This window comes from Cariama cristata, unplaced genomic scaffold (assembly GCF_000690535.1).
Source record: "Cariama cristata isolate BGI_N322 unplaced genomic scaffold, ASM69053v1 scaffold8857, whole genome shotgun sequence".
NCBI classification, from domain to species: Eukaryota; Metazoa; Chordata; class Aves; order Cariamiformes; family Cariamidae; genus Cariama; species Cariama cristata.
Window position 1 is genome coordinate 105,354 of NW_009626034.1, and position 25,974 is coordinate 131,327.

At 35.8% G+C, this 25,974-nt stretch overlaps 1 protein-coding gene across 1 annotated transcript in view; it reads right to left on the minus strand.

The window, feature by feature from the left end:
* LOC104164507 (aryl hydrocarbon receptor-like) overlaps positions 1 to 21,031 on the minus strand; it is a 31,970-nt gene extending 10,939 nt beyond the window's left edge. Inside the window, 5 exon segments of the mRNA XM_009703854.1 lie at positions 228 to 358; positions 5,438 to 5,561; positions 7,369 to 7,458; positions 11,140 to 11,255; positions 21,024 to 21,031. Coding sequence (XP_009702156.1) covers positions 228 to 358; positions 5,438 to 5,561; positions 7,369 to 7,458; positions 11,140 to 11,172 — 378 coding nt within the window. The 5' untranslated portion in view covers positions 11,173 to 11,255; positions 21,024 to 21,031.
* Between the last annotated feature and the right edge of the window lie 4,943 nt (positions 21,032 to 25,974).

Genomic DNA, 25,974 nt, shown 5'->3' on the forward strand with positions numbered 1-25,974 from the left:
GATGCTTATTTGTATTTCACTGAGGAAACTGAGAAATGAGAGAACTTACACCTGGTTGTAACAACACATTGAAGGAGACACATTTAGTGTCACTAACTGAAACATACTGGTTCAAGCGCTCAGATATCTATGGAGACTTAAAGTAAATTGCTGTACATATTGTAAAGATAATGCAGATTTCCAACTTGCAAACATATGTGGAAATTTTTACAAAACTCCATACTCACCAGGAACCCAGATGAATTATCCAGGAGGCATCGTAACCTGCAGATGAAATTCCTTTCCATAAAGGAAGAATTCTCTGGAGGAAGTTGGTCTGGGTTATAATAGGTTGCTGGCTGTGAAAAGCCATTATCTCCTACAGGAAAGGATTATTTATAAGGATTATTTTTAGAAGAACACCTAGCGAAGTCTATCTATAACAAATCATCTTCCATCTCATAAACAAAGCATTAGGTCATGACCTGAACAAGAACAATGTAAACTGGAAACATCCTCAGAACCTGTACGGATTATAATACTAGGTTAAGTACATTTCTTCTGATGGCATTATGCTTTACAGGCTACGGTATTTGAAAACTGCATTTTTTAAGTGGTGGTTTTTGGTGTTTTGTTTCAGGCTTTTGTTTGTTTGGGTTTTTTTCAATTTATTCATTAAGTTTGTCAACAATCTACATTCTGATTCAGCTGCAGAGAGCAGAGTTCTCAGCAGAGAGCACACCCACATTTCTGCAACGGCAGGATCTGCAAAAGGCATAGTAACTATAGGAACTGAGTATTCAAAAGCTCAGTAGATAGTATCAAACTGTGAAACCGTTACTTTCCAGGCAGCCTGGTGAAAGCTGTAGCAATAAAGAAAGAGAAGCATCTTTAGGGGAGTCACCACAATAAATCAATGTGAGTGCTTTCTCTAACGGATGCAAAAACCTCCTCCTGAACAGTGAAAATGTTTCTCGGCTGTGCTGATCAAGAAAACACCATAGTTACCTCTCCAGAGGAACCTGGAGCACTTGTGTTTTGTGAGGTTTGTTTGTAAAGAAAAAAAAGACTCAGATCCATGATTGACAGCTAGGATAACAACATGATATTCCTCTGCCACTTTAGGACAAGCATTTGCTGCTAAGTGGCATTTAGAAAACAGACTTAAACATTTGGAATATAAAGTAAAAACAGAAGGTACATCAATAAACTTCTGATAAAACACATATGTTCTGCATGAGACTATATATACACAGAGATACCAGAGCATGTCTACTCACAGCAAATTTAGCAAAGTGATCTTGTTTGTAATATATAAAAAACAAAACAAAAAACCCCAAAACTAGTTGCTCCCTAGGAATTCATACATGCAGAAAGTTAAGAAAAAACAGTGTAAAATGCTATTTTAGAGTGCTAAATACTCCGTCATTTAAAAAATAGTCCATATACTCAGAGAGAACAGATCGCCATGTACGGACAAAAGAATACAGAGTTTTCTTAAACCCATACTGACCTTCCAGACTTGGAGATGAAACCAGGGAGAGCATGTCACTTAATCACACACCACATTATGTTCTCTGGAAAATAATTTTGTCTCTTGGACAGCTGGAAAAACTTACAGATAGGCTAGGTGGTTTGTACAATGGCGAATCAAACCCAAAGGAAAACAAAGCATGATCAAAAGTCAGTTCAATTTAATCTCCTGTTAATTCAAGGGACTGAACTGGAGTCAAATGAGATTGCTGATGGCTCACCAAGAGGCCTTGCAACCTAAGGCCATATAACTCCAACAAGAATGCTGAGTTATCCAGCTTTTCAGATAAAATCAGGAGATACCTTTTTTTTTTCCTTAAAAGAACTGCTATGCAAAGTCAATTTTTGCCGAACAAACTTCAACGTATGGAGAAAAAAAAAAAAGGGCCCTAGCTGATAGTGTGTATGAAAAGGGATAATCTGAAATTACAGCTATCTGCAGAACTGTGCATTGGCCAAAGCCACCATTATGAGCTGATCCCACAGGTACGGAAACTCAGCTACTTGTGGTCCAAGATAGTTACCACCTAACTTTGATTAGAAAATAACAAATTCCCACACTTGTCATATGGATGGTTCTCAAGAGACAAAAGCAAACTTACTTCCTTACTTCCTACTGCTGCAGATTTATTTTTTTTTCTAATTGTCTAATTACTGGTGAGAATTTTCAACATTTCTGAGGAACTTCTCCAAGAGGTGCTGAAAGAGATTAGATGCTCTCTGAAGAAGCAATGATCATGAAGAAAGGGCTTCAAAGAAAGCTTGCAAATCCCAACTCATCTTTCAAAAATGCCAACTCTGACATCTTTGAGAATCCCTGCATATACATTACTCAAGATCTCCTCAAAATGGTTAAGACACTCATATATCAACATTCACGTTTCACAAGTATCAACAGCAAGGAAGCCACTAAAATACTTTCCGCCCCCAAGCAATCCCAATATTTGTGTTCCTTCTCTATTGCCACAACTTCATTCCTGTAAGACCTACTACTACAGAGAAAGGTGCCAGCTAGTGAAGCCAAAAGAAAATTGGTATCAACAGCTGGCTACTGTCAGAAGAGGAGTTGACTGGAAGAGCTACTGGACAGGCAGGAGCATCCTGAGAGCACTGAGTAGTTTAGGGTACCTTAAAGACCCCGTGTGTGTTTGTTCAGTCAATTCTTTCATGGAGATTAATGAGACTATGAGCAACTTCTTGGAGAGGGTGTAGAGAAAGACTTTAATCATCAGTAGCAGGCTCCTCAAACGGCTCTAAGTCCTCTAACTCAGATAAAGTCTTCTGGCTGAGGAGTGCCTACTGAGTGTAGCTCTAGTATCCAATGAGCAATGCAAGGCTTTCTGCTGGCATCCTTAGTACTCGTAGGCATGCCCTTCAGCATTTCTGCCACAGGAGCAACTCAGTGTTATTCTTTTGGTAAATACAGAGCTGGAATTTGAATGAAGGTATCTTACCTGGGTTCTTTCAAGTGTCTGTCAACTTCCCTATTAAAATGGGCAGCTTCTAAGAATGAACAAGGCTTTGGTGGAAGAAGCAACACAGTCTGTAGCTTGTGAGAGGAGGGGAACAGAACTCAAAACAGAAGGGAATGGGCTTCAAGCCCAAGCCTCCTACATTTGTGAAAGGAATACCACTACTGTGCTTTCCCAGGTGGACAGGAGGCAGAGAGGTTTTAGTGCCAGGATCTTGGAGAAGTGACTTGCTGTAAGAAGGCAAAGAGTCTTACAGAGTGTCTGCAATCCCTGGAGCAAAACTACCAGTTAACACTACAGGGGTGAGAACCCGTATCCCTCACGAAGCTCACGCTGGATCTCACCAACACCATGGAGTGATGTGCAGAACATGCTGTGCTTTAAGTTCTTTTCTTTCTCTATAAGCTCAAGACCGTACATGGTTGTGTAGCAAGTGAACTTTAAAAGATAATCCAGACTTAGGGCCCCGACACAGATACCTGAGACTGAAAAATCAGAATTTTGCAAACTACTCTGGGAACATGACAGGACTGCTAGGAGTGTCTAGGAACTACACTAACAGCTGAGGAAACCAGTAGTCTAGGGGCATACCAGAGTACTGAGTGAAAAACAACCAATCCAGGCTAACTGAAGCAGAATTGGTTCCCAGACTTAGGCTGGAATCTGTGCTTAAGCTTGAGCACAACTATAATATGTCTATAAATAGCTACATAATGCTAACTGAGTGTATTAAAAAGGAAATGGATTAAATTAGCAAAAATGGAGGGGATCCTTATGATCATAGCATTATCCTTTGTTATAAATCTGAATTCAGTTTTAAAATCCTCAACGTCCAAACATTTTATGCTACTTGAGGCCCCAAAATAATTAGCAGCTTTTAGTAAGCTAGGAATACAAGTCACAAAACAAACAATTGTTTGTAATCCTGCTCAGCACTTCCTGTCATTCAATCAAATCTGATGCCAAGTCAATCTAGCATCATACTTTTCAAACACAACCTTTTGTAAAGTCATGTACAGTTGCTTAAGCACTATAGAACACCATTTCACTCTAAAGCAAACAGTAAGCCACCATATAAAGACCTGGTTTCTGAGTTCCAGCAGCTGTTTGCTATACGAATTTGTAATATTAACCAGTTGTATAGCATGTTTTCAACTGGACTGTGTAGATTGATCCACAGATGATATAACAATGTTGACCACTAAATGAAAAATTGAAATATACGGAGCTGTGAGCCAAACAAGTAAATAACATTTGCTGGTTTTCAGTTCTCTATCAAGTCATGGCCTTTCCATACTCTAGCATATTAAACATGAAATTGTTAGAATTTTAAATCAAGTTGCTTTATGAATGGTAGATTTATTAAAAAACAACATGGATTTTTTCTGGATTAAAAAAATATCCTATAATCAAGTAAGAGAGCTTTACCTACACGTTTAAACAACTGTCGTGCAAAATTGAGCATTACAGTTGTCTCAACAGTTTTGTTGTCATTATGAGGCAGGCATACCCTTCCCATATTACACGTAACTATCTGTACCCACACATCTCTGTTCCGATATATAAGCAATGTGTTTCTCCTTAGTTGTTTCTCAATCTAGCAGGTCACTTAAGCATCAGTTAATAATATGTAACAATCTGATGCTCTAACAAGCATACTATTTAGTCTTAAAGGCTCATCCATTTCATCTTTTATTTCTCTTCCCCTTTTATTCCCAAGAGAAGTACTGATCTATGCGGCAGCCTGCATATAACAGTGACAAATGTGGAAGAGTAAAACTCTTTCATGACCAGGGACGCCCTATTACGTATATTAACAGTAACTAACACATTCTTAGTCACACAATGGATCTACCAGCCTGTAGAGTTTAAAGAAGCTATTGTACCCAATTGCCTGCTGATCTTCCTATGCTAATAAATTTGGTGTCACAATCTGTAACCTGGAGTAGTAGATGTAAAAGAGATATCAATACTTCAGAGAAATCACTTTCTCACTCAAACAGCGATTAAAGACAAGCCATGTAGTTGAGGGTGAACACAGAAAAAAAAATAAAAAAAATCAAACTTCCTTGTTTTTTACATCACCAAGAGAAACTGTCCACTTCTGACTGCCCCATTTGCAACACAAACATGCAGGATTACCTGCTTTGCTATTTACCACAGGACTACTGAACAGACTATGTTAGACGCTCAGTCATTTATGCTCCAAATTAAAGTCTTCCAATTTGAAGCATAATTAGTATTTTAACAGTGCTGTGCTATGAATAGCAGTGCTTAATGTGCAAAAAAAAATAGTAATTCCCACTGGTGGCTAAATATATCCACAAAATTCAAATAAGTTTAAAAGATGTTATTCCTTCCTTCATTCGTACGAAAGAATCTAAACTTTTTTATATACCCCAAAAACCCCAAATAATCAGACAGGCAAACACATAAACTGGCTGCATTCTCACCTTGTACACTTGGTCCAGAATCTGCAGACTGGGCAGGACTTAATGCCCAATGTAGCTGTCGCTGAAACTCAGGTCTGTCTTCTGTGTGAATCAATTCAAATACACTCTGGTGTATAATATCAGACTACATACAAAAAGGAAAAAAGCAGGAAAGAAAGAGAATAAGAAACTTATATGACACTATATTATAAGTCGTCTGGTTGACAACACTGAAATGGATATAGCAAAATTCATTTTGTTCAGGGATAAAAAAACCATATATTTGCATGCATGTGGCAAAGCTTCATGAAAAATTTTTTATCAGCACAGAGAAGAATTCAGTCACACTCATGACTGCAAACATGAGAAATAATAATCAAAAAATATTACCTTAGAAAAAAAATAACATTATGTCAAGTATTTCTTTACCTGCTTTTATCTAAGCAAGCCTGGAACTGTTATGCTTAGGTATTGTTTAAATAATTTAATTTTACATACTGGTAAATAAAGTACTTGCCAGCTAGTACTTGGACCTGACCCATTCTAGGTGCTACAGGAATACAAAAGAAGTCAAAGATCCTCAACGAAACAACTTCCAAAACTAAGTCAAGTAGGTTATGAATATTGGTTTTGTTTGCCCGAAAGCTTTGTCACTCCTTAAGGATGCCTTAAAATCTGTAATTATTAAGCTCTCATATCACCACCAATTGCGTGGTTAGGAATGTGATGTAAATGGCAAAGCTACAACAGCCAGGAGTGGTTGAAAGAAATTAAGGGGAAAAAAACACCCAAAATATTCAAGAAAAGCCTCAGTCAACTGAGAGGAGTTAAATTCCCTGTTTTCTGCATGGATCGAAAACTCAACCATTATATAAACAGAAAATATTTTAAATAAAACATAGATCTAAAGAAATGAAGATACACTGGCAAAAGCAAAGCCTAGCTCAAATTTTGCTCTGATGAATTTCATAAAAGAATCAGTATTTTCCAGAATAAATTGCCAGAAATGCTAATTTTTTGTAACTTTCAGACTTCACTTTTATATCATGCACTTGATTTATCGGCTTTACTATAAGAATTTTATGCCCAATTTGTTTTCCAAGCTTTTTTCTTCATTCCCCAACACCAAAAGAATCTGTAACCCCAGGAATAATAGTTCTGTTTGGAATATTTTCTTTTACACAAACATTCCCCAGTCTCTTATCAGTTAGCTAAAATTGCAGACCGAGTAGTTTCTCCCTATTTTTAGACAGCAACTGAATCTAGCATCATACAGTACACAAAGATACAAATTGATAACTGTAACTAAGCCTCTATCATCTTAACATAAACTAATCCCAGAAGTTCTCTAAGGAAGGCAACATATGCCCACTAGGTCTTGGTCTTTACTGCTTTGGTACCTGGTCTGTAAGCCCATGGAAGTTAGCCATACATGACCTGCACCATAAATTGTAAATAACAAATGCTTGTTTTGAAATAACTAAGTAAATAAATGAAGTAAATACGAGTGAAAGAACATTAGAATTCTAAAAATACTAAAATGACTCAGTTGATACTTAAAACTCCAAGGCATATGGAGTTAATTTTGTATGAAAGGTTTCTCTTAAAATAATTACCTTCCCACTGAATTATGTCCCACTCAGCATTATAAACTGGGTAACACCACAGTATACATTTCAAACAGTTGTTCCAGTAAAGACTAATTAAGTGTGAAAATTTCCTATCTTGCCTAACTCAACTTTGGAAACTATATTCCTGTTGTGCTTGGCCTAAGGTCCCATTTCAGCTATGTAAGCTGACAGAAAAGTAATATGGTTTCAAAGTAATCCAACTCAAAAAAATCTCGATTAGGTACTTCATTACACAAACGATCAGACCCTAAACATGAACACTGATGCCCTCTGAAATTAAGCAAAACTTCTACAAAATAATAGAGGAAAAAATAAACTTACTTGTTGGAACCCCAAGTAGTCTTGTATAGTAGAAGAGACATAAAAAACCAGAGCGTCAGCCGTAACAACTAATACAAAACCATTTAATGCCTGGGGAGGAAACACACCAATCTGTCATCTTCAGAGATAAAATTTCAGACAATTATTGTGGCTGTAAGTCTACCTATACCCTACTCTCCCAATAAAATGTGAAGTATGCAAAAACATATCATTATCTAACAGCATAAACAGAAGTATTCTTCATTGCATCTCTCTACAGTATACATGGCACAACGAAGAAAACTGCATCTAATAAAAAAAAGTTCCTTGGGAAAATTCAGGGGAGAAGCCAAACTCTGTTGATGACTTTCAATTATTCTTGATTGTAGGAGATGAGGGACAGCAGTATGAACAACTGTAAGTTTATCTAACATCAACAATGCTTGTATGGCTCAAGCCTTCAGTACGCCTAGCTGCCTGCAGCACAAATGGGAGCCATGTCACAGACCGATTCCCAAAATCTGTTCTATTCATAGTGCAGACAGGCCTAAGCGGAAGGAAATCAAATGATCAAGATCCTCTATATAGTCCAAGAAAACATTTTATAGCTTACTTAAAATAGAAAACCTCTGCACAAGCAGACTGTTGCAAGTAAACAATGTTTTTGAAGAGATTTCCCCCTTGGTGAAGCAGCAGACTAAGAGGCTCCTTATTCAAAGTCACGCAAAGGGCATTTATCTGAACTCCCAATCAATACGGTTCATAGCAATTGTTGTGATAGCAAACAGTACATTTGTGACTTGGCAGCTCATCTGAAAGGTGCTGATTTACTTCTATGGATTTCAGTCAAGATTTAACAAAAGGCTGTCTCAAGGGACCGGATTAAGTACATCGTGCCACTTAATTTCCTCAGCTGCATTCAAAGTCAAATTTGGCTAGCACACTCAAAACACATTTTTAAAAACTCTTTATTACACAAAATTATTGTAACATAGAAAATGTAAAGTAAGTGAAGGATAGCCTGTATCTTACCGCAACAATATAATAATATATTTTTATTATAAATCAGCATCATTCTTCCACAAACATTAATTCCCATAGCCCCACACTATGGTAACCACCATAGTTGCTTTTCCATGTTTTGCAGAGATATTGTTTTACTATTTCTTGTTCTTTTACTAATACAATCTGATTAAGTCAAGTTAAATATCTGATTAAACGACTGGTCTTTAAATGCTGTGAAGCACTCCTATTTAACCTGTAGATGTTTCTTAACCTATTCTCATGAACAGTTGTGAGCTCTATAAAAACTCCTTATATAAGTTTAGTGAATTTTACTTGAATACAACATGAGCTAAAAAAATTTTACATTACTCTGAAATTAAATAGTGTAGTAAATCCAAGAAATCTTGAGTAGTTACATAGAATCCTTGGTTTTGATGAAGTTCACCGTAATTCCAAGGGAGCAGAATGCCACAATGGCAGGTATTTGTGTCCTCTGCTGATCTGTTCTGCAGGACATTTAACCTCAAGTGGTTGATAGAAAAAGTCCACAAGCTGCACAGTATCTAAATCTGACTCACATGTTAAATTTGGTTATTCTGCTCGGTTTCATACAAAGCTATGTACAGCTCCTGTACCTGGAATTCAATCACATTTTACAGTGGTTCTGGAACGCAGTTCATCTTGAAACAGGATTGTTACTGCAGAAATCAGATGACTTCTGTAAACCAAAAATTCTGTAAAGTGCAAGTTGTTTGCCCAAAAACCTAATGCAACAACTTACTGGAAGTTCCTTAAAACATGCAGGTATCTGGACACACCAATAAATGGGAGATTAATTCTGATGGAGGTTTTGGCAAAATGCAATCCTAAAACAATTATCTTTAAAGGCATAATGAAATTTCTCAGTGAGTTTATTATTCTGGAGTATTGGAGATAATATTTGTGCTTCTACAAAAGTACTCTCAATATTCCTAATACAATTACAAAATTGTTCATTACTGGTGAGAATTAAGATGTTTTAAAAATTTCTTAGAGGTTATCATTTGAATTGCACTTCATACCACAAACTTGCTTAGATTGTATCTAAAATGTAGATAAAAGGTAAATTATGTATCTAAAATAAGAATTTAAAATAATTAAATAATTTTAAAGGAGATCTAGATTAATTTTAAGGAAGGCACATCTATGTTTTTGATCTCTACTTCCACAATATATTGAATGGGTAAGACTGTTTCTATGTTGGAAATTAAAGACATAATTTTCTGTTTGTTAGGAAACAAGAAAAAATCTGATGAACAAATAAAACCAAATATAAACACTATGGTATATATTCATACCACCTTTGCAAAAAATAGAGACAGAATAAAAAGGAAATGTTCATCATTAGTTATAACTTATGGAAACCTGTGTGACATAAGAATTCTGAGCTTAGGGCCGAAGGGAAGGATTTTATCAATATTTACATCTTTTCGATGCTCAGTATCTTCTAGAAAATTCCCACTTTCATCACTCTATTTCTTACATTCCCTAAGAAAACTCCATCTACATATTTATCTTCATAATTTTTTTAATACATAAAATATTTACAAAACAAATTCATTTAAGAAATTCAGTTCATTTACTTACTTCCCAAAGGGGGCAGAATTTACAGTAACAAGTATATCACCCATTTCATTTTCATACTGGAAAGCAGTTTGTTATAGCAGTTCCCTCATTTAATTTCCATTCAGAAGTCACAAAAAATAACTAAATTTCACATCAAATAGATGCCTCCCATCTAAACCATATATTATACCTTTTTAGATAATTTATATTTAAAAGAAAGCTGTTCACCTGCAGTAACTCCATAACAGTTCTTTGTCATACTTTATCGAGGTTAGAAAATTAGGCAGATGCCCTAGTTTTTTAGCCAGTTAGTAAACAATTTTCAACTAGCATTAGTTTACTGTAATTCTTTTATGGGATTCCTAGAACTTGTTTTTATTTCTACCCATTGAACAGTTAAATTAATTTTGTTCTAAGCAAACCATTGGCTCTGACTGACCTAATGATCTGCTACTTCTGATAGATACATCAGTGAGAAACCTGTGTAGAAGATAGATGATCAACATATTTCAAATGGAGTTGCAGGTCGCAGTTAAATCTATTTCGTGAAACTAATTAGAACAGTGGAATACTTACATTAGTCATTTCATGTGCTTTGACACTCTAGGACATCAAAACAGATTATACTATTTAAAAAAACCCCACAACTATTTTTCATTAATACCTTCCATTAGTTCACACTGCTAAAAGTTCTTGAAAGTATTTTAAAATTTGTCCTGAACCTATACTATGAACTCTGAGTTCTTTCTAACCACTAAGAAAGCAAGATATTCCAGCAGACCCAAGATCTCTTAAAGAGAAATTGGTTTTTTAGACAATTAGTCACCAAATTTATACTAGATGACTAACCTATCTGACCTTTACGAAGATTGTTTCTTTATATTAATATCTTTATTAACAATAGACGTAAAGAGATGGGAAAAAATAACTCTAAGAAATTACTCATAAAGAGTTAAGAGGACCCTGTAGTCTAACACTGGCTCTTCAAAGTCACTACTACCACCAGAGAAAAGTGCAAGAGCTGTGTAATATTAATGTAAAGAAAATGAGGAAAGAATTTGACAATATGAAAACTTCCTTTTTCAATCTCATCAATGAATAACTGGTATGTTAAATACAATATAATCTTTTTTATTATTTTAAATTTAAATCTTTGTATAATACGTCCACTGCAAAACATACCTGCAGTAAGAGTTCTCCTTCCAGGATCTGCATGCCCTCTCCATGTTTTGCTGTTCTACAGTTTTCTTGAATGCCATTTTTTTCTGGTCTCGTAGAGTTAGAAGATTTTAATGCAACTGTAACAAAGAAAAAAATAAAAAAATCTGAGTGATCTTTGAAAGGTTCACTAGAAATTTATGTGATGATGTCCTATTTTGTGTAAGAAAAAAATATTTTAAAAAAGCTTATAAAGTCAATCTAATGAAGGATTTGTTTCAGTATCAGACTTTTTCCTTATCCTTTAGAGATAACTCCCAAATTTGCCACCCATCTCCTTTCTAAACTATAACACTTTCACAACAGAATCAGTATTATTGAAATCAATCCAAATCTCATTATTTTATTCCTTTTTTTTTTTTCTCCTTCTCTTTACTATAAAGCTCAACTTTTAATTTATCACTCTGTTACTAAAGGACATTTTTGTTTTCATTTCAACAACCTCCTATAAGCTGATAACAACTCTGCTTTAAGGCATGACAACACTTACACTTATTCTTATCCCATCTAATTTCAGACATCAAACTATGGTTCTTCAGATACAAGCCTGCTCTAGACCCAAAGCTCCCTTCAGAGAAAGGAATGAAAAACAGGAACCCTAAATGCATATTACACATAAATGAAAACAAAGCAAGCTATTTCCAAAAAGGCCTTTTTTTTTCCCTGCCATAGTTAAATTTTAACCATTTAAACAATTAGGTAGAATTTCCAGGTCACAAATATATCCATTTGAAAGAAAAAAATTACTTAATGAATAAGGAATGAAGAATCAGGTCAAATGGCTACAAAGTACCTGAAAGACATATTACCTCCCATCTCTGCACTGTGCCTTCTAATAAACAGGATGCTGTCAAGTAAAATTAGATACTCACTGTCCATAACCCAGAATTTATATACTTTCTCCATAGTTCTAAAAAGAAAAAAAAAAAGCCTCTAAGTCTGAAATTAGCTTGAGTGGGTCTGTAGTGTCTGAACAGCTTAAAATTACTTGAGTAATTCTACCTTAAACCTTTACCATAAAGCTAAAGACTACCCACTCCAACCCCAAAAATTTCTAAGCTGGGAAATTTTCTAAGGAAGGGAAATTTATAAAAGCAACTGAACTTCTGTAAAATACCAAGTTTGTCTCATAACAATGAGATATTCACCCTAAATTCCAAATGATTTTTCAACCTGTTGAAAACCTTCATTTTTCAGCTGCTCAGAACTTTACTCAAGAATCCTGAAGAACTCCTGTCCACTCAATTTTCAACTAGGTTACATGATATTTTACATTAAGTAGATTAACTGAAAGATAAATTATGCCTTTCAGTGGTTGTTTTTGGTGGTGTTTTTTTTGTTTGTTTTTTTTTGTTTTTGTTTGTTTGTTTGTTTGTTGTTTTTTTTTGTTTTGTTTTGTTTTTTGTTTTTTTTTTTTAAAAGCTATCATTGCAGCTAACAACTTTCAAGCCAGACAGTTTTCATTAAAATATCCCTCAAAGGCACCGCAGAGGAAAAACATGTTCTAAAAAGACATTAACTGATTAATCAGTGAGGAATTTATCCGAGGGTTTGCTTTGAAATTAAAACCTTAATGTTCTTCTTCCTACCAGATTGTCAAAAAGGTCCTGTAATAGGCCACACAGAGTAGCAATTGCAAATTAATTTTAAATTCAAGTGAGTGGAAGATGTAGCAATGTTTTTTTCCTAAGCATTATTTTCAAATGATATCTAGAACATTCACTTTCAGTTTTTGAAGTTGCAAGTAAAGACACCTAATCACACTTGCCATTCTGCAAAATACCATATACAATTACATACAGGTGGTTTTTTTCTTTTATAATGTGCAAATAATAAACGAGGGGAAGGAATTAGAGGTGGCAGGACGTTCTGCTCTCCATCTATCAATCAACAGAGCTCTAGAGCTTTAACACAGCCTATGCACTGGTGTGGCTATATTCCTCCTAACTTTCAAAGGGTGCAATAGGAATATGTGAAGTTACATATTTTGCTGAATTGGAACCTATACCTTTTGCAGAAATCAGAATGTGGATGAAATCAAGCTGTAAACTGAGACAGATGGAAAATGGCTGACAATCTCGGTTTAAAAAAAAGGAATATACAGTGGAAATTATAGCTGTATACATCACTGGGTGTGTACAACTCCTGAAGAAAAACCAAACTCAAATTTACCTTGTTCAGACAAATAAATCACAGGTCTGCTAGAGCCTGCAACAAGCCACTCAAGTCACTGGAGTTTCTCCTGCAACACCCATAAGTAGGGTGAAGCGATCGCACTACGGGGGACTTCACATTCTGAGACTTTGGAGGTGCATCACTAAGCGACAGTTCTAACACACCCACATGCTTTTAAAGCCTAAGTTGAAAAAAGGTTAATCGTTTCATCTACGGAAAGGAAAATATTTATCATCCCTCTTCTTGATTAATAAACAGGCATCAAAACTGAAGTATAGATGTTGCTCAGGTACCTGTGGTCTTCCATTGATTTCATAAAAACTAAATTCCCTTTATTAAATAAAAGCTAGATTTTGTTTAGCTGGTACTAGAAAAAGCCAATTTCACAAAAATCAAAAGTCAAATCAGCTAGAAGCACATAATCGCAGCATCAAAATTGGTTTCTTGTTAGGTGGAAGTGATAAAATATAAATAATAATGTAGGAAAAAAATAGGAAAGATGACCAAATATTTCTATTTAATACTTCTGAGAATAACAAGTGAGATATTCACATTTTATGATGAAAGTCCTTTTAGTCCAACAGAGCTAAACAGAAGTGACTGAATATAGATATTTTAGATTAACAGGACTTGACAAGTTTTAGTCAAGATTTTTAAAACACCTTGTTGAATTTCCTGCTGGGGAGATAAGACAATGGAATGGATGATGCAGAACTCTGAATAATCAATATTTAAAGTAAGCATTATTAAAAAAATAAAAATCATTATTCAAACCAAGGCTGAACTTCAATAAAAGAAATTATAAATGTAACTTGTAAAGCTTACAATGCTAATACAATTAAGGTAAGGTAATTACCAGCCCTGTGTGATTAAGCTTCTTTATCAATACTCTTCGAGCAAACATTAAAAAAAATTACTAGTAAGATTTTTAGGTTGACACAGATAATATGAGAGTAACAATGAGAGACAACACAGGTCCCTGACAATGAGCAACCTGGATGCAAACATGCAATGTGTGGTTCAATACAGTCAAATTGAAGGCTACCAGATCCCAACAGCAAGTGGCCTTACAGTATGGGAGGGCCATCTTGAGAAGCAGTAATTCTGAAAAGACTTTATCACTGCACACAATGTTGTGGCCTCAGAAATACCAGCCAGAGATACAGTAACAGATGATAAGGAGAATTACAACTAAAAAGCATAACTCTTCCAAAGGTAATATCAGAGTCAACATCACCTAGTTTAAAATCAGCCATGTATTCTGCTACTTCTCATAGTCTACATTATCATAGTCAGATGAAATAATCCCAGTAGTTCATTGCTTTATAATCTTTGAATCTCTGAATTAAGTACAACACATTTTGGCCTATCACCTCTTAATTTTCAGTCACAGGAAATTAAAACATGAATAATCCCACAGAGTAAATAGAAAAAAAATGTGTATACATACCATAAAATACATGAAAGACACAATCAAATTACTTCTCAGAATTTCCCATTAATAACTTTAAAGTAACAAAAATAAAGCTGAGCTGTTCATTGGTGAAAAAAACCCAAACAAAACCAAAACAACAAACAAAAAAATTCTGCTACACAATTTTCATAGAATTATAGAATCGTTATGGTTGGAAGAGACCTCAAAGATCATCAAGTCCAACTGTATACCCAATGCCACCATGCCCACTAAACCATGTCTTGAAGCACCACATCTAAACATTTTTTGAACACCTCCAGGGATGGTGACTCCACCAATTCCATGGGGAGCCCGTTCCAATGCTTAACAACTCTTACAGTGAAGAAGTTCTTCCTAATATCCAGCCTGAACCTCCCCTGGTGCAACTTGAGACTGTTTCCTCTTGTCCTATTGCTAGTTAGCGTGGAGAAGAGATCAACCCCCACCTCGCAACAACCTCCTTTCAGGTAGTCCTAGAAGGCTTTAGAGTTGTAGCAAGAGGGCTTGCTTTCCAACTAGGTTAATGATTGTCACTTAATCCTATGTCCAGAAACAAGCATCATTTCCATTGCCCAGACTTTCCTGATTTGAAGTAATAGCCAAACCCAAAGACAAGAAAACTAGATAGCAACATTTAACAGGATTTTCTAGATACAAAACAACATTATAGTTTCTGGTACCTTTGTTTTACAGTTGTGAAATGTTTTAGCACCCAAACCAGTAAATGTAAAAGATGGTCAGTTTTACACTGTATCTACAAAGACAAATAAAATAACACTGCTAACATCAGTGTTTATCAGCTTCTTATCTCTAGTTCTAACTGTTTGATTCAGGTGATGAGAGATTTGTACAGAGATGCAGTGTACTTTATTCAGACATACTAACCGCATGTCTGGAAAAAAAAAAGTCTGACATACAACTGCTTCTTCAAGTCTGAAACAGAATTCAAGCAATTGAGTTCTAACTACTGTCAAAATCCACATTTTATTTTCAAGCCATGTAAGTATTCATTGAAAAATTATTTTCAATACCTAAGGAAAACAAGTATTAGGCAGTCTTGCTTCCTTCCAGGGAATAACACACAATATGAGAAACTGCTTTAGAATATATCCTAAACCGCATGAGTTATGAACAGCATGCTGAATCAACTGATAATACATGATAGATTAATTGCATGAACTATCTGTTGAGATATTCAGAAGTTAATCTAATATGAATAAAATTATCAAAAAAAAAAAAAAGGGTCTTTCCCCAATCTCATTTAATCTCCATGCTGTCCCGCAAGAGAGGCCTTAGACCAGGATGAAAAAGGTCTTTTTTACCTTCAAACACTTGATCTCTAGGGTTTCTACTTGGTAGACATGCTGCCTGCAGCTGCACCCCAGAGCAGCTGGTGTCCTCTTCCTGCTGGGTGGTCAGTCCTGTTCTCAGTGAGAACTTTTGACATCATTTCCTCACTTGACAGCCAGCTGTGTTGAAGTCCCATCTCCACTATTTCATCCAGTTCAGACTGCAAACATCAGTGACCATGCAACCACCTGTACTTACCAGAGCACCTTCAGCAGTAATCCTGTAAATGGTGACTCCTTGCTCTGTTTATAGAAGTTACAACAGCAGAGAATTGTAAATTTGTCATAAAGCAAGTCCAAACACACTCTACTGATATACTCGAGAGGCATTACCTGTACTAATTTTTGCAAAGTTAATAAAGTAACTGGAGATGCAGAGAATTCAGCATAAGGTGTATGTCAGTAGCTATCTAGCCAACTTTCTGATAGGCATTCATGTAGAAACCTGATTTAACACACAAATACTCAAATTGTCACTTTACTATTACTTTAAGAAAATAATATTGGCAGTTAAATTTCTTAAAGTAATACAGAGAGGCATTCAAAAACCATTCTAGTTCCCCGTTCCACAAAAGAAGTGACACACTTGTACAAATATTCAAAAGCAATAACAAAAAATGAAATCTAATAAAAGTGCCTTTAACCTGCACATGACTACTGTCTTATGGAATATTCAGTTGTCTGGCCATAGAACAAGAGATGAGCATCCCTAGCAGAGTATATCAGGACACTGGCAATACTCAGCTCAGCCAAATCAACTTCTATTATACTGTTTTCCTCAAACCCAGAAATGACTTAATTTGAAAAAAGTGCATGTTTGTAAAGCATCAGAAATAACAAAATAAATAAGAGAAAAATAAATAGAGATAATTTTTCCTGTGTTGAGTGAATAAAGAAGTTTTTCCTGACACAAATGATGAAAATATACCACATTTGCTGGTGCTCAGTCATGGAGTCTGGAGAGATTATTCTCCACTGAAAGCTGAGCATTCCCATACAAAGTGTCCCTTATTATTATTAAAGGAATGAAGAAATGTATGATTAAACAGCCTTTCCATCTCAAAATTCGCCTAAACCAGCCACGTGTTATGAGTGTTGGATACAAACCGATTCAGTGACTGCTTGCTGAAAAGCTTCATGGAAACCATACCAAGATACTCTGCAGTTAGAACCTTTTCTATCTGCTACCTTTTCTTCCACAAAGAAAAAGCATAGCAAAAAGGTTTTGAGGAGCTAGGGTCCCTCACCACAGAGAGGGGTAGAGAAAGGAGTAATCAAGATGCCAAATTTTAACTGGACTTTTTAAAACCATATTGAGACACAACAAATTACTTTAATCAGGCTGGAGATAATTTTTACTTTTAGGTCTATGATCTGTTCAGGCCAAAAACTGTACTGAAGTAACACTTGTCTAATATCACAAGTATATTGTTAGCACGTCAGTCATGCAGTCCTGGAATTTAATCTTAAAGAGCTTCCCAGAACTGCTTTATATCAAATTTTGGCACAGTTCCCACAATTCAGCCAAACAGGTCAAAGTTTGCAGTCAGAGCCAATTTAGACTGTTTCATAAGTTTGTAAGTCCACTGAAAAGGTTAACTATTCTGTTCACTCTAAAAAACCAAAAGTTCTCATGAGGGAGTTGGTCTTACTTCAGCAACAAATGCTAACCCTCAACATGAGGTTCACCAGCCAAAACAAGACACAGAGACCACTACTGAGAAAACCAAGTTTTAATATTAAGCTCTTGCCTAAACCATTAACATACGCTAAACTCTTTATACTGGCAAAAGATCCATTTTAACTGGGAGAAAATATTATACATATACACCCGTTTATCTATTTGCAACCTGAGCTATCTCCATTACTTCAGATTACATGGAACATTTTGCACCTGCTATCTCTGAGACTGTAAAGGGAAAAATGTTTACGAAAGTTAGGTAACACAAAGAAAAAATGCAATTGATTTTTTTAGAAAGATAAAGCATACAGTGATTGCATATTTTGTAAACAGCTACGCCTCTACTAGATAGCATAAACTGTACATTTCATTAACAAAACTTATTAAGGATTGCTCTGTACTTAGAGATACAAGAGAAAATAAATACAATTCAGAATTATCCTAACTATCTCTAAAGTTTTAGTTACGTTACACAAAGCGGTAAGATAGACTTCTGTGTAGGCTGCGTCTACAAGTGAAACATGTTACATATGAGGGGAAAAGTTTTCACTGTATTTTGCATACATAAGTTTTGCATTTCGTATCTCATTTTATGAATTCTGAATAATTTTCAAGATAGCTTTATACTGTTTATTCATATCTTCCTAAAAGCTGAGCAAGTATTTACAGTAAAGTACTAAAAAAAGATGGCAATGTGTGGTAGACATATATTTGGTTTTAGTATTGACATGTTTTTAACATTGAAGAGTTCCATATTGTCATTTTCTAATTCCAATATCTTGGCCTTCAATTATTCTGCCATCTATTAACAATTAAATCTGAAAGCTGTGATATGCATCAGCCTTTTTATTTCTTACACATCTGAAGAGGAAATAATGTAAGGGCAATCTTCCTTGTAAACGGTATTATAATTTACAACGCAGCTTGTAAGTTACAGTAAACTGTGGATGGATGGATGTATAACATGTATTTTCCCTTATTATCAAAACACCAAAATGTAAATACATCCCAAAAAATGTAAAAAATACATCACTATTCTGACACAGTCTGGAGCCACATATGCAGAAAACAATTTACAAAACTAGCCATGGAAGTTGAATAACCGGATTTTGTAAACATAAGCAAAATGAGAGTGAAATTTTACATTTGGGAGTGACTAGAAACAAAGGACACCTTTTTCCTCTTAAGCATGTGAATGACTGAATGTGCCAAATTATGACAATACTAGAATCTCCTTCAAAGAATATATTTTCTTTTAAAGCAGAAAAATATCAATAAGACATATGCAGGAACTGCCTATATTTGATATTTCCATAACAAATGCCAAACAAACATTAAAAAATCAGTAACAAACAATCTTCAACCTCAGAGGACATAGTGCTTTGATTCATGAGCATATTTTCAGCTAATGCTGAGACATATTAACGTGTCTACATATTTAGGAAAGGCAATTGAAAGAACCTATGAGCCATGGGAGACAGGTATTTCTTGATTTGGCCTCAAAGAAATTATTCATGGTTGCAGAGAAAGAAAATGCCATGAAGCAGCTATCACAAGAGCATAAATCATACCACCATGAATACTTTCAAAGAAATATTAGTAGGTTATGGCTGGTGAAGGAAAAAAAAAAAAAAGACTGAGGGAGAATAACACTTTTTACCAGAACAAGTTTTAACAAGAGAGATGCAAAAAAGAAAAAGCCTGAAAAAATTATTTCCACTAATCAAAAAAAGGAGAAGAGAAGAAGGGTAAAAAGTAAGTGGTCAGGTTCTGGGAATTTCCTGGGCTTTTGAGAATCAATAACTTAACTGCTGTACAGATACAGATCGCCTACTGATGCATACGAATCTCTAGAAATCAAGAATTTCCAGGCGTGTGTCTCATTTGCAATGCAAATTTTGCGCCAGTGACTCAAACCAGAGCCCCTCAGTTCCACAGACCTGCACTGAACACGATGCAAGTTCTGCGCATGTGCACTCCTCAACTCCAGTCATCCAGTACTTTCTAGTTGAATCCAAATTCAAACCAAGTAAAATGCAAACACATCAGCTATACAATCAGACATGGCAGAGAGAGCACAAGTCTACCCAGCCGCGAGGATGTTCAAGCATACAAGAAATTTTCTTTAAGGGAAGAATGGAAGAAGAAGGGAAGAAGAAATGTAGGATTTGCCCCAAAATGCTTAGCCTAGAGAGAAAACAGAAAAAGGAAATTTTCGTCTCTAAAAGTGGATGATTCCAAGTGCCTTAATACAAAAGGTTTCAATAGAAACTATCAGGAACCTTTAGGGGTTGCCACCAAAGCAACTACTACAATAAAGCTGCATGTGTTTGCTAGACTAAAGAGAACTATTTATACTTTTGGTATAATCAAGATTAAAAAAATTCCAATATTAAAGTTCTATTAAGAATCATCCTTGAACATTTCACAGACCATGGATGAAAACAGACTTACAAACCAAAAATAAACCAGTAATATTTCGCCAGTATTGGACTGAAATTACTCAAGGTACAGCTCTAGAACTTCCCAAGGGCCCACTGTGCTTATACTTCAGACGTCTTCATACATATTTTACACTCAACAACAGAAAAGCACAGAAGTGGTACACATTACTTGAACTGCTGCAGGAGTTTAAAATATTCTCTTCATTGCAATTAATATATAACAAATATACATGAGGAATAAAAACAGCACACAACACTTTTCTCAATGCCAAGCACCATGGTTTTTGAATGTGTGACATTTCAGATTCACCCAACAAAACCCATCTAATTTTAAAATGACCTTGGGTTTCCCCCACTATACAAAAAAGGTCCAAAGTGCAAAATATTATTTTCCATTTATCTGTGACCAAATTCTATGCTTAAATAATTTAGCACAAAAGCTATTTTTGGCATAAGGAAGTCTGTTGCTTGCCCTTTCAAAATTGACATCCCTGTGAGCTCAGACCAGTGCTACTTGGTTTCCAGGTCTATGGCAAGGATACGTTTCCAATGTTCAGAGTTATAAATCATAAGACAGACAAAAACCTGGCAGGAGTATCACCTTTTTTTCTGCCTAAACTTCAATCAAATTTCATTGGCCAAGACTCAAAGGGAGCCGTGAATTTCCCAGAAATTACATTTCTGGATCACAAGACTTTTTATGAGACAGTAAATGAGTTTACTGTTGTACTTTAAAAAAAACCCACCACCAAAAAAACTTCATTATTTTTTAATCTGATTTTGTTGCTTGGTAAAATTTACCAACATTAACAACAAACAAAAGCAGAGAAAACCTTTCAAAAAGTTTCAAAACCCTTCTGTACACCTTCTGTTTATAAATCACCTTACCCTGGAATACTGTCACATAGTATTTTAATTCCCCTTTCTTTAGTCTGGTTTTGATATGTTGCACTTGAAGACAGTATGTATTTGAATAGGTATCTTCTAGAGAAGAAAATTTTCATTTAAATTTGTCGTTTTTGTCATTTAAATAACTATTAAATGCATGTCAGCAATTTCTTAAAATGTCTAAAGTTACACAAGGTGAACCAACAAGTCATTAACTTATTTGCCATTTTACAGCATGTAAAGTTATGTGTTTACTGAACCATAACTTCAATCATAAAACTTATTTATAATAAAAGTAGGAGATATATTTTAATAGTTTGTTGTACTGACAAGCCATTGTTCTGCTAAGTGCGTAACTACATGGGCAAACACTAAACAGCAGGAAGAAGAAAACCATAAACCCCTTCTTTCTAGCACCCGAAATATGGGAAAGTCTCTATGAAAAAGCTCCAGCTCTCCCCGATATTATTTTTATACCAGCAGAAAGCCTCTTAGAAGAAATGAACCTTAACCTCACTCTCCTACGGAAAGCTGAATAGGTAACGGCAGGTAACCAGGACAGGAATTAGATCTTACCTAACAAGTTTATTTGTGATGGGCTAAATGTATAGCAACTTCCTGAGTCAGAATTTAGATAAGACACTGGGTTCCCACTGTTATTTTGTTTTAGAAACATCACGAACTTCATGTTAAATATCCTAAAAGAATGATGTTTTAACTGCAACAGTCTCCAAAAGTGACAGCTGTCTTTGACCATGGCTTCAGTCATGGCAACGACTTAAGACAGAAGAACTATGTATCCAAAAATGAGAAAGGCAATAAACAGTACCGCATCTGTGGCTTAGGTCTATTTTTCACATGGTAACAGACACTGTTATACTTTGCAAGTAAATACAGGATTATAAGTTACACTACAGTGTATATGTGGTCCAGGGTGTGTGGTGGGCAGGCGAGAAAGAGAGGCTAAGGACAAGGAGGAAGTTATCAAAAATATGCCTAAAAGTTGAGAGGATGGATGGTTTTGTGGTTCTGACACTGTCTTCCTGTGCAATGTGGTGGAAATCACACAGGCACCGTACACTTCATTTCCTTAACTGTGAAACCATAATAAGAGCACTTCTAACTCCAGCAGCACTGCAAGGATAAATGCAGTAAAGATTTAGAAGTTCAGATTCTCTAATTGGGACAGATTTTAGTGCCTCATATGAAAATCACATTACATAATACATAGTTTAAAGCTTAGGAGTGCATGGTATTTCAATATCATCTTTCCTGACAACTTTGGTTTGTTATACTGAACTGTAAAGTTTATGAATTAAGGACCTATGAATGGTGACTGTCAAAATATAACAAACAAGGTAAAACTTTCAATGGCTTTCTACATAGAGAGCAGAAAAAGGGGGAAAAAAAAGGTCAGACTGGATTTCATCCCAGGCACTTTTACTGAAGGATGTGCTTAGGAGGTCAGACAAGACAGAGGCCTGTATTTTTGATCAAGCATCAGAAAGCAGAATTAGCAGCAGCAAGCACTATATAACTTACATTGTTAAGGGTTAGACTGGGATGCAAAGGAAAACCTTATTTTATTCATTGCAACGCTAAGAAGGAGGGACGGAGAAAGGTGAGGAAGACTGCGAAGAAGGGGAATTGGAGCAAACAGGCTAAACTCTGGAAGAGAAGGACTTGAGGGAAACAGAAACCTCTGCCTCCTGTCATCTGCTCTCCCCCACAGGGATGCATTTCTCAGAGGGCCTGTTTTAGTCTGTCCACAAGTGAACCTGTGAATACCTCCATGTTCAGACAGAAGTGGTCTGATAAAACTGATAAAACTAAAAAAAACAAACCACAGCTGCAAGTTTTGCAAAGCTTATGCCGTTAATTCTAACATCAGAGGATTTTATACCAAATATTAAAATATACCTTAGATACATTACAGAATATTAACATGCTACTGGACAACTCATTTACTAGTCTTTCAGAAAAGTAACTGCTCAATTGAGTGGGAAGTGTATGAAGACAGCCACAACAAAGATAAAGCAAGAGGCTAGTTTGATTAGTATGTGACTAGGCACATCTACCAGCTCTCATAGACAGAACCTTTCTTTTGCCTTAAAAATATTTTAACATATTTTATATTTTTAAGATTGAAAATTTAATCTCCAGTTTTACTTATGATTTAAATAATCAGTCCAGTTAAGGTTCTATTCCCAGTAACTCTAAATACAGAAAAGATACATCCCTTTCACAGCATAAACTGTGAACCATTCAGTCAACCAAATACTACATAAAATTCTCTCAATATTTTAAATACTTCCATTCTACTATTAATAAACCACCTCAGAAATCAAGATACCTAATCAAACAGTGTTCATTAAGCATCATCACTTAATTGACCCACCGATACACATAAACAAAGAAAGCTCCTGCCTGGAGAAGATTGCCTTGGAGGGCAACCACACAAAACCAAAAGACGAGTGATACTATCTCAGACTTCTGATGCAAGATTTCAGTTTCTTCTTGCAGCTTCAGGCTTTAGAACTACAAGACTTGCGTGGACTTGCAGAGCTTTTTTGCTTGGGGAAGGGAGGGATTGGGGGATTTTGAGGGTTTGTTTTTTTTTTTTTCTTTTCTGTTTGTATTGTGGGGTTTTGTCCATTTGTTTGTTTTCAAACTATTCAGAAATATAACTTACAGTGAGAATCTGACAGCACAAGGGATCTTTCTAGAGTTGTGACACTACCTGGCTGTGGAGCTGATAAGGTACCCATGATGTGTTGTTGCAGTATCTCTAGTACTCTAGAACTGGCAATTGTACACCTCAATTTAAAAGGTATTTCCATCCATTTCCACATAACTTTGTTCCAGAGTTTTACAGAAAATATGAGACTTTGCTAGATGCACAGAAAGAATGGTCAATTTCACTGACTCTTCATTTCACACACATTTCTTTCTTGTTTGGAAATTCCCTATATTCTTATTTCTAAAGAAACTTTGACATTTGAAAGGCTGTACATAAGTTATTACCATTTCCTCTCAAAATGTTTTTTGAAGCATACTCAACCTTCACTGCAGCTGAAATGCCATTAGAGAGCTAAGTTGGACAGTGCAACGTCTTAAAGGAGACAAAGCAACATTTTCAGTAACTGCTGTAAGGATTGAAGACTTGAAAAGGGACCATATCACCACAGTAAATATCAAGCTAAATCTTAAGAATACTTAGTCCCTCCTTTTTTTCTGAAATTCTAGTAAGGCTTATTTTGCTACTAGAAATCTCCACATCTTCAGTACACATTTTACAATGTCCAGCTTATTCCTATGTCCTCCTGTGACAACACTGCCCATTGACTTCAACAGCTCTTCTCCCTTCTCAGTGTGTTACCCTACCTGGTACATTCATAGACAGCAATCATAATCCCTAGCCTTCATTTTGCCATGCTAAACATGACAAATTCAGAGTAATTTCCTGTAATATACATTGAAACAGGTGCAGAGAAGGCCTAGACAATTACATTGATAAGACTCTAACTTGATTTCACAAGCTGAATGACACCTGTCTCTCAAATCTTCTAGAGAATCTCTGTTGTTTTAAACTGAATTTGATAACTGGGGTAAACATGCATTATGGGAACGCACCATCCAACACCATCTCCAAGACTGCTTCAGGAGACGCCACCAAAATCTTCAGAAGGAAGAAACAAAAGACAGCTAGTGCAACTTAATGAACAGTCCTCCCCATCGCAGTATTTAAGTCCCACTAGAAATGCTGAAACAAGAACAACTACAAGTTTATAAAAATACTTTTCATTGGTATTTATTAACTGTAGCTACTGAAGTGAAAAACATTCTTAACATTTTAGTAGGTGGTTCGAACAGTTCAGAAGTCCGGGAACCAGACAATAAAAGTTACATAATAGGAAATACTGTTTTAACATTGACAATTGTAATAGAGATTGATATGGCTATAGGCCAGAGTACTGTACAACTCAACTCCAGAAGGCCAGACCCATAGAAAGGACTTGATACATGAAATTTGGGGTTCTATACCCAATATACTATTTAGAAATCTCAGAATCTAAATACCATATGTACTTCAGACTCCTAAGTTTCACCGTAAGTCCCACCATGCATAGCTGACATAGCTCCCTCTGGATGGGAAAGAATGGCTTGATACCCACTTCACCCTGACCCCAAGCACAGGCCAGAAACTAGTTGTTCTGACTCCCCCCATTATGGCATAAATCCAGGTTCTTCTGACAGCTGGTAGACACTCGTATGTCTGGAGAAACTTACATAGCCCTTTTTTACAGTATCAGGATATGCTAACCACAGGTTTCATTCCCCTCTCTGCTACAGGTAGCTCCCTCTCCTTTCTTCCACTGCAGTAGAAATAAGTCTTAAAGCTAGGGGTACAGGTAACACCCCACTCTTCCTGTTGAAAATCTTCTACCATACATAAAAGAACAAAAAAATTTCCCAAGCTTGAAAGTTAAAATCAGAAAGCAGGTTCCTGGCTAGGGCACTGACCACAAAGGACAAGATCAGTCCCTGATCCAGTCCCTGCTGAAAGGGTCATTCTCCTCTTTTGTGGGACGGATGCTTCACGGGAAATGCATCACCTAGTCCAGAAAACTTAGTTTTGAAAAGACTTCAGATGAAGTAAGTTAATCAAGAGAAACAAGTAGTCATTTAACAGGGACCATACTGACTTAATCTCGACACTATATTTATTACAATGTAAAAAGTGTTTTTTTATAGATAAGGGCTACAACATCAGCAAGGATATAGAATAGAATAGAATCATAGAATCAT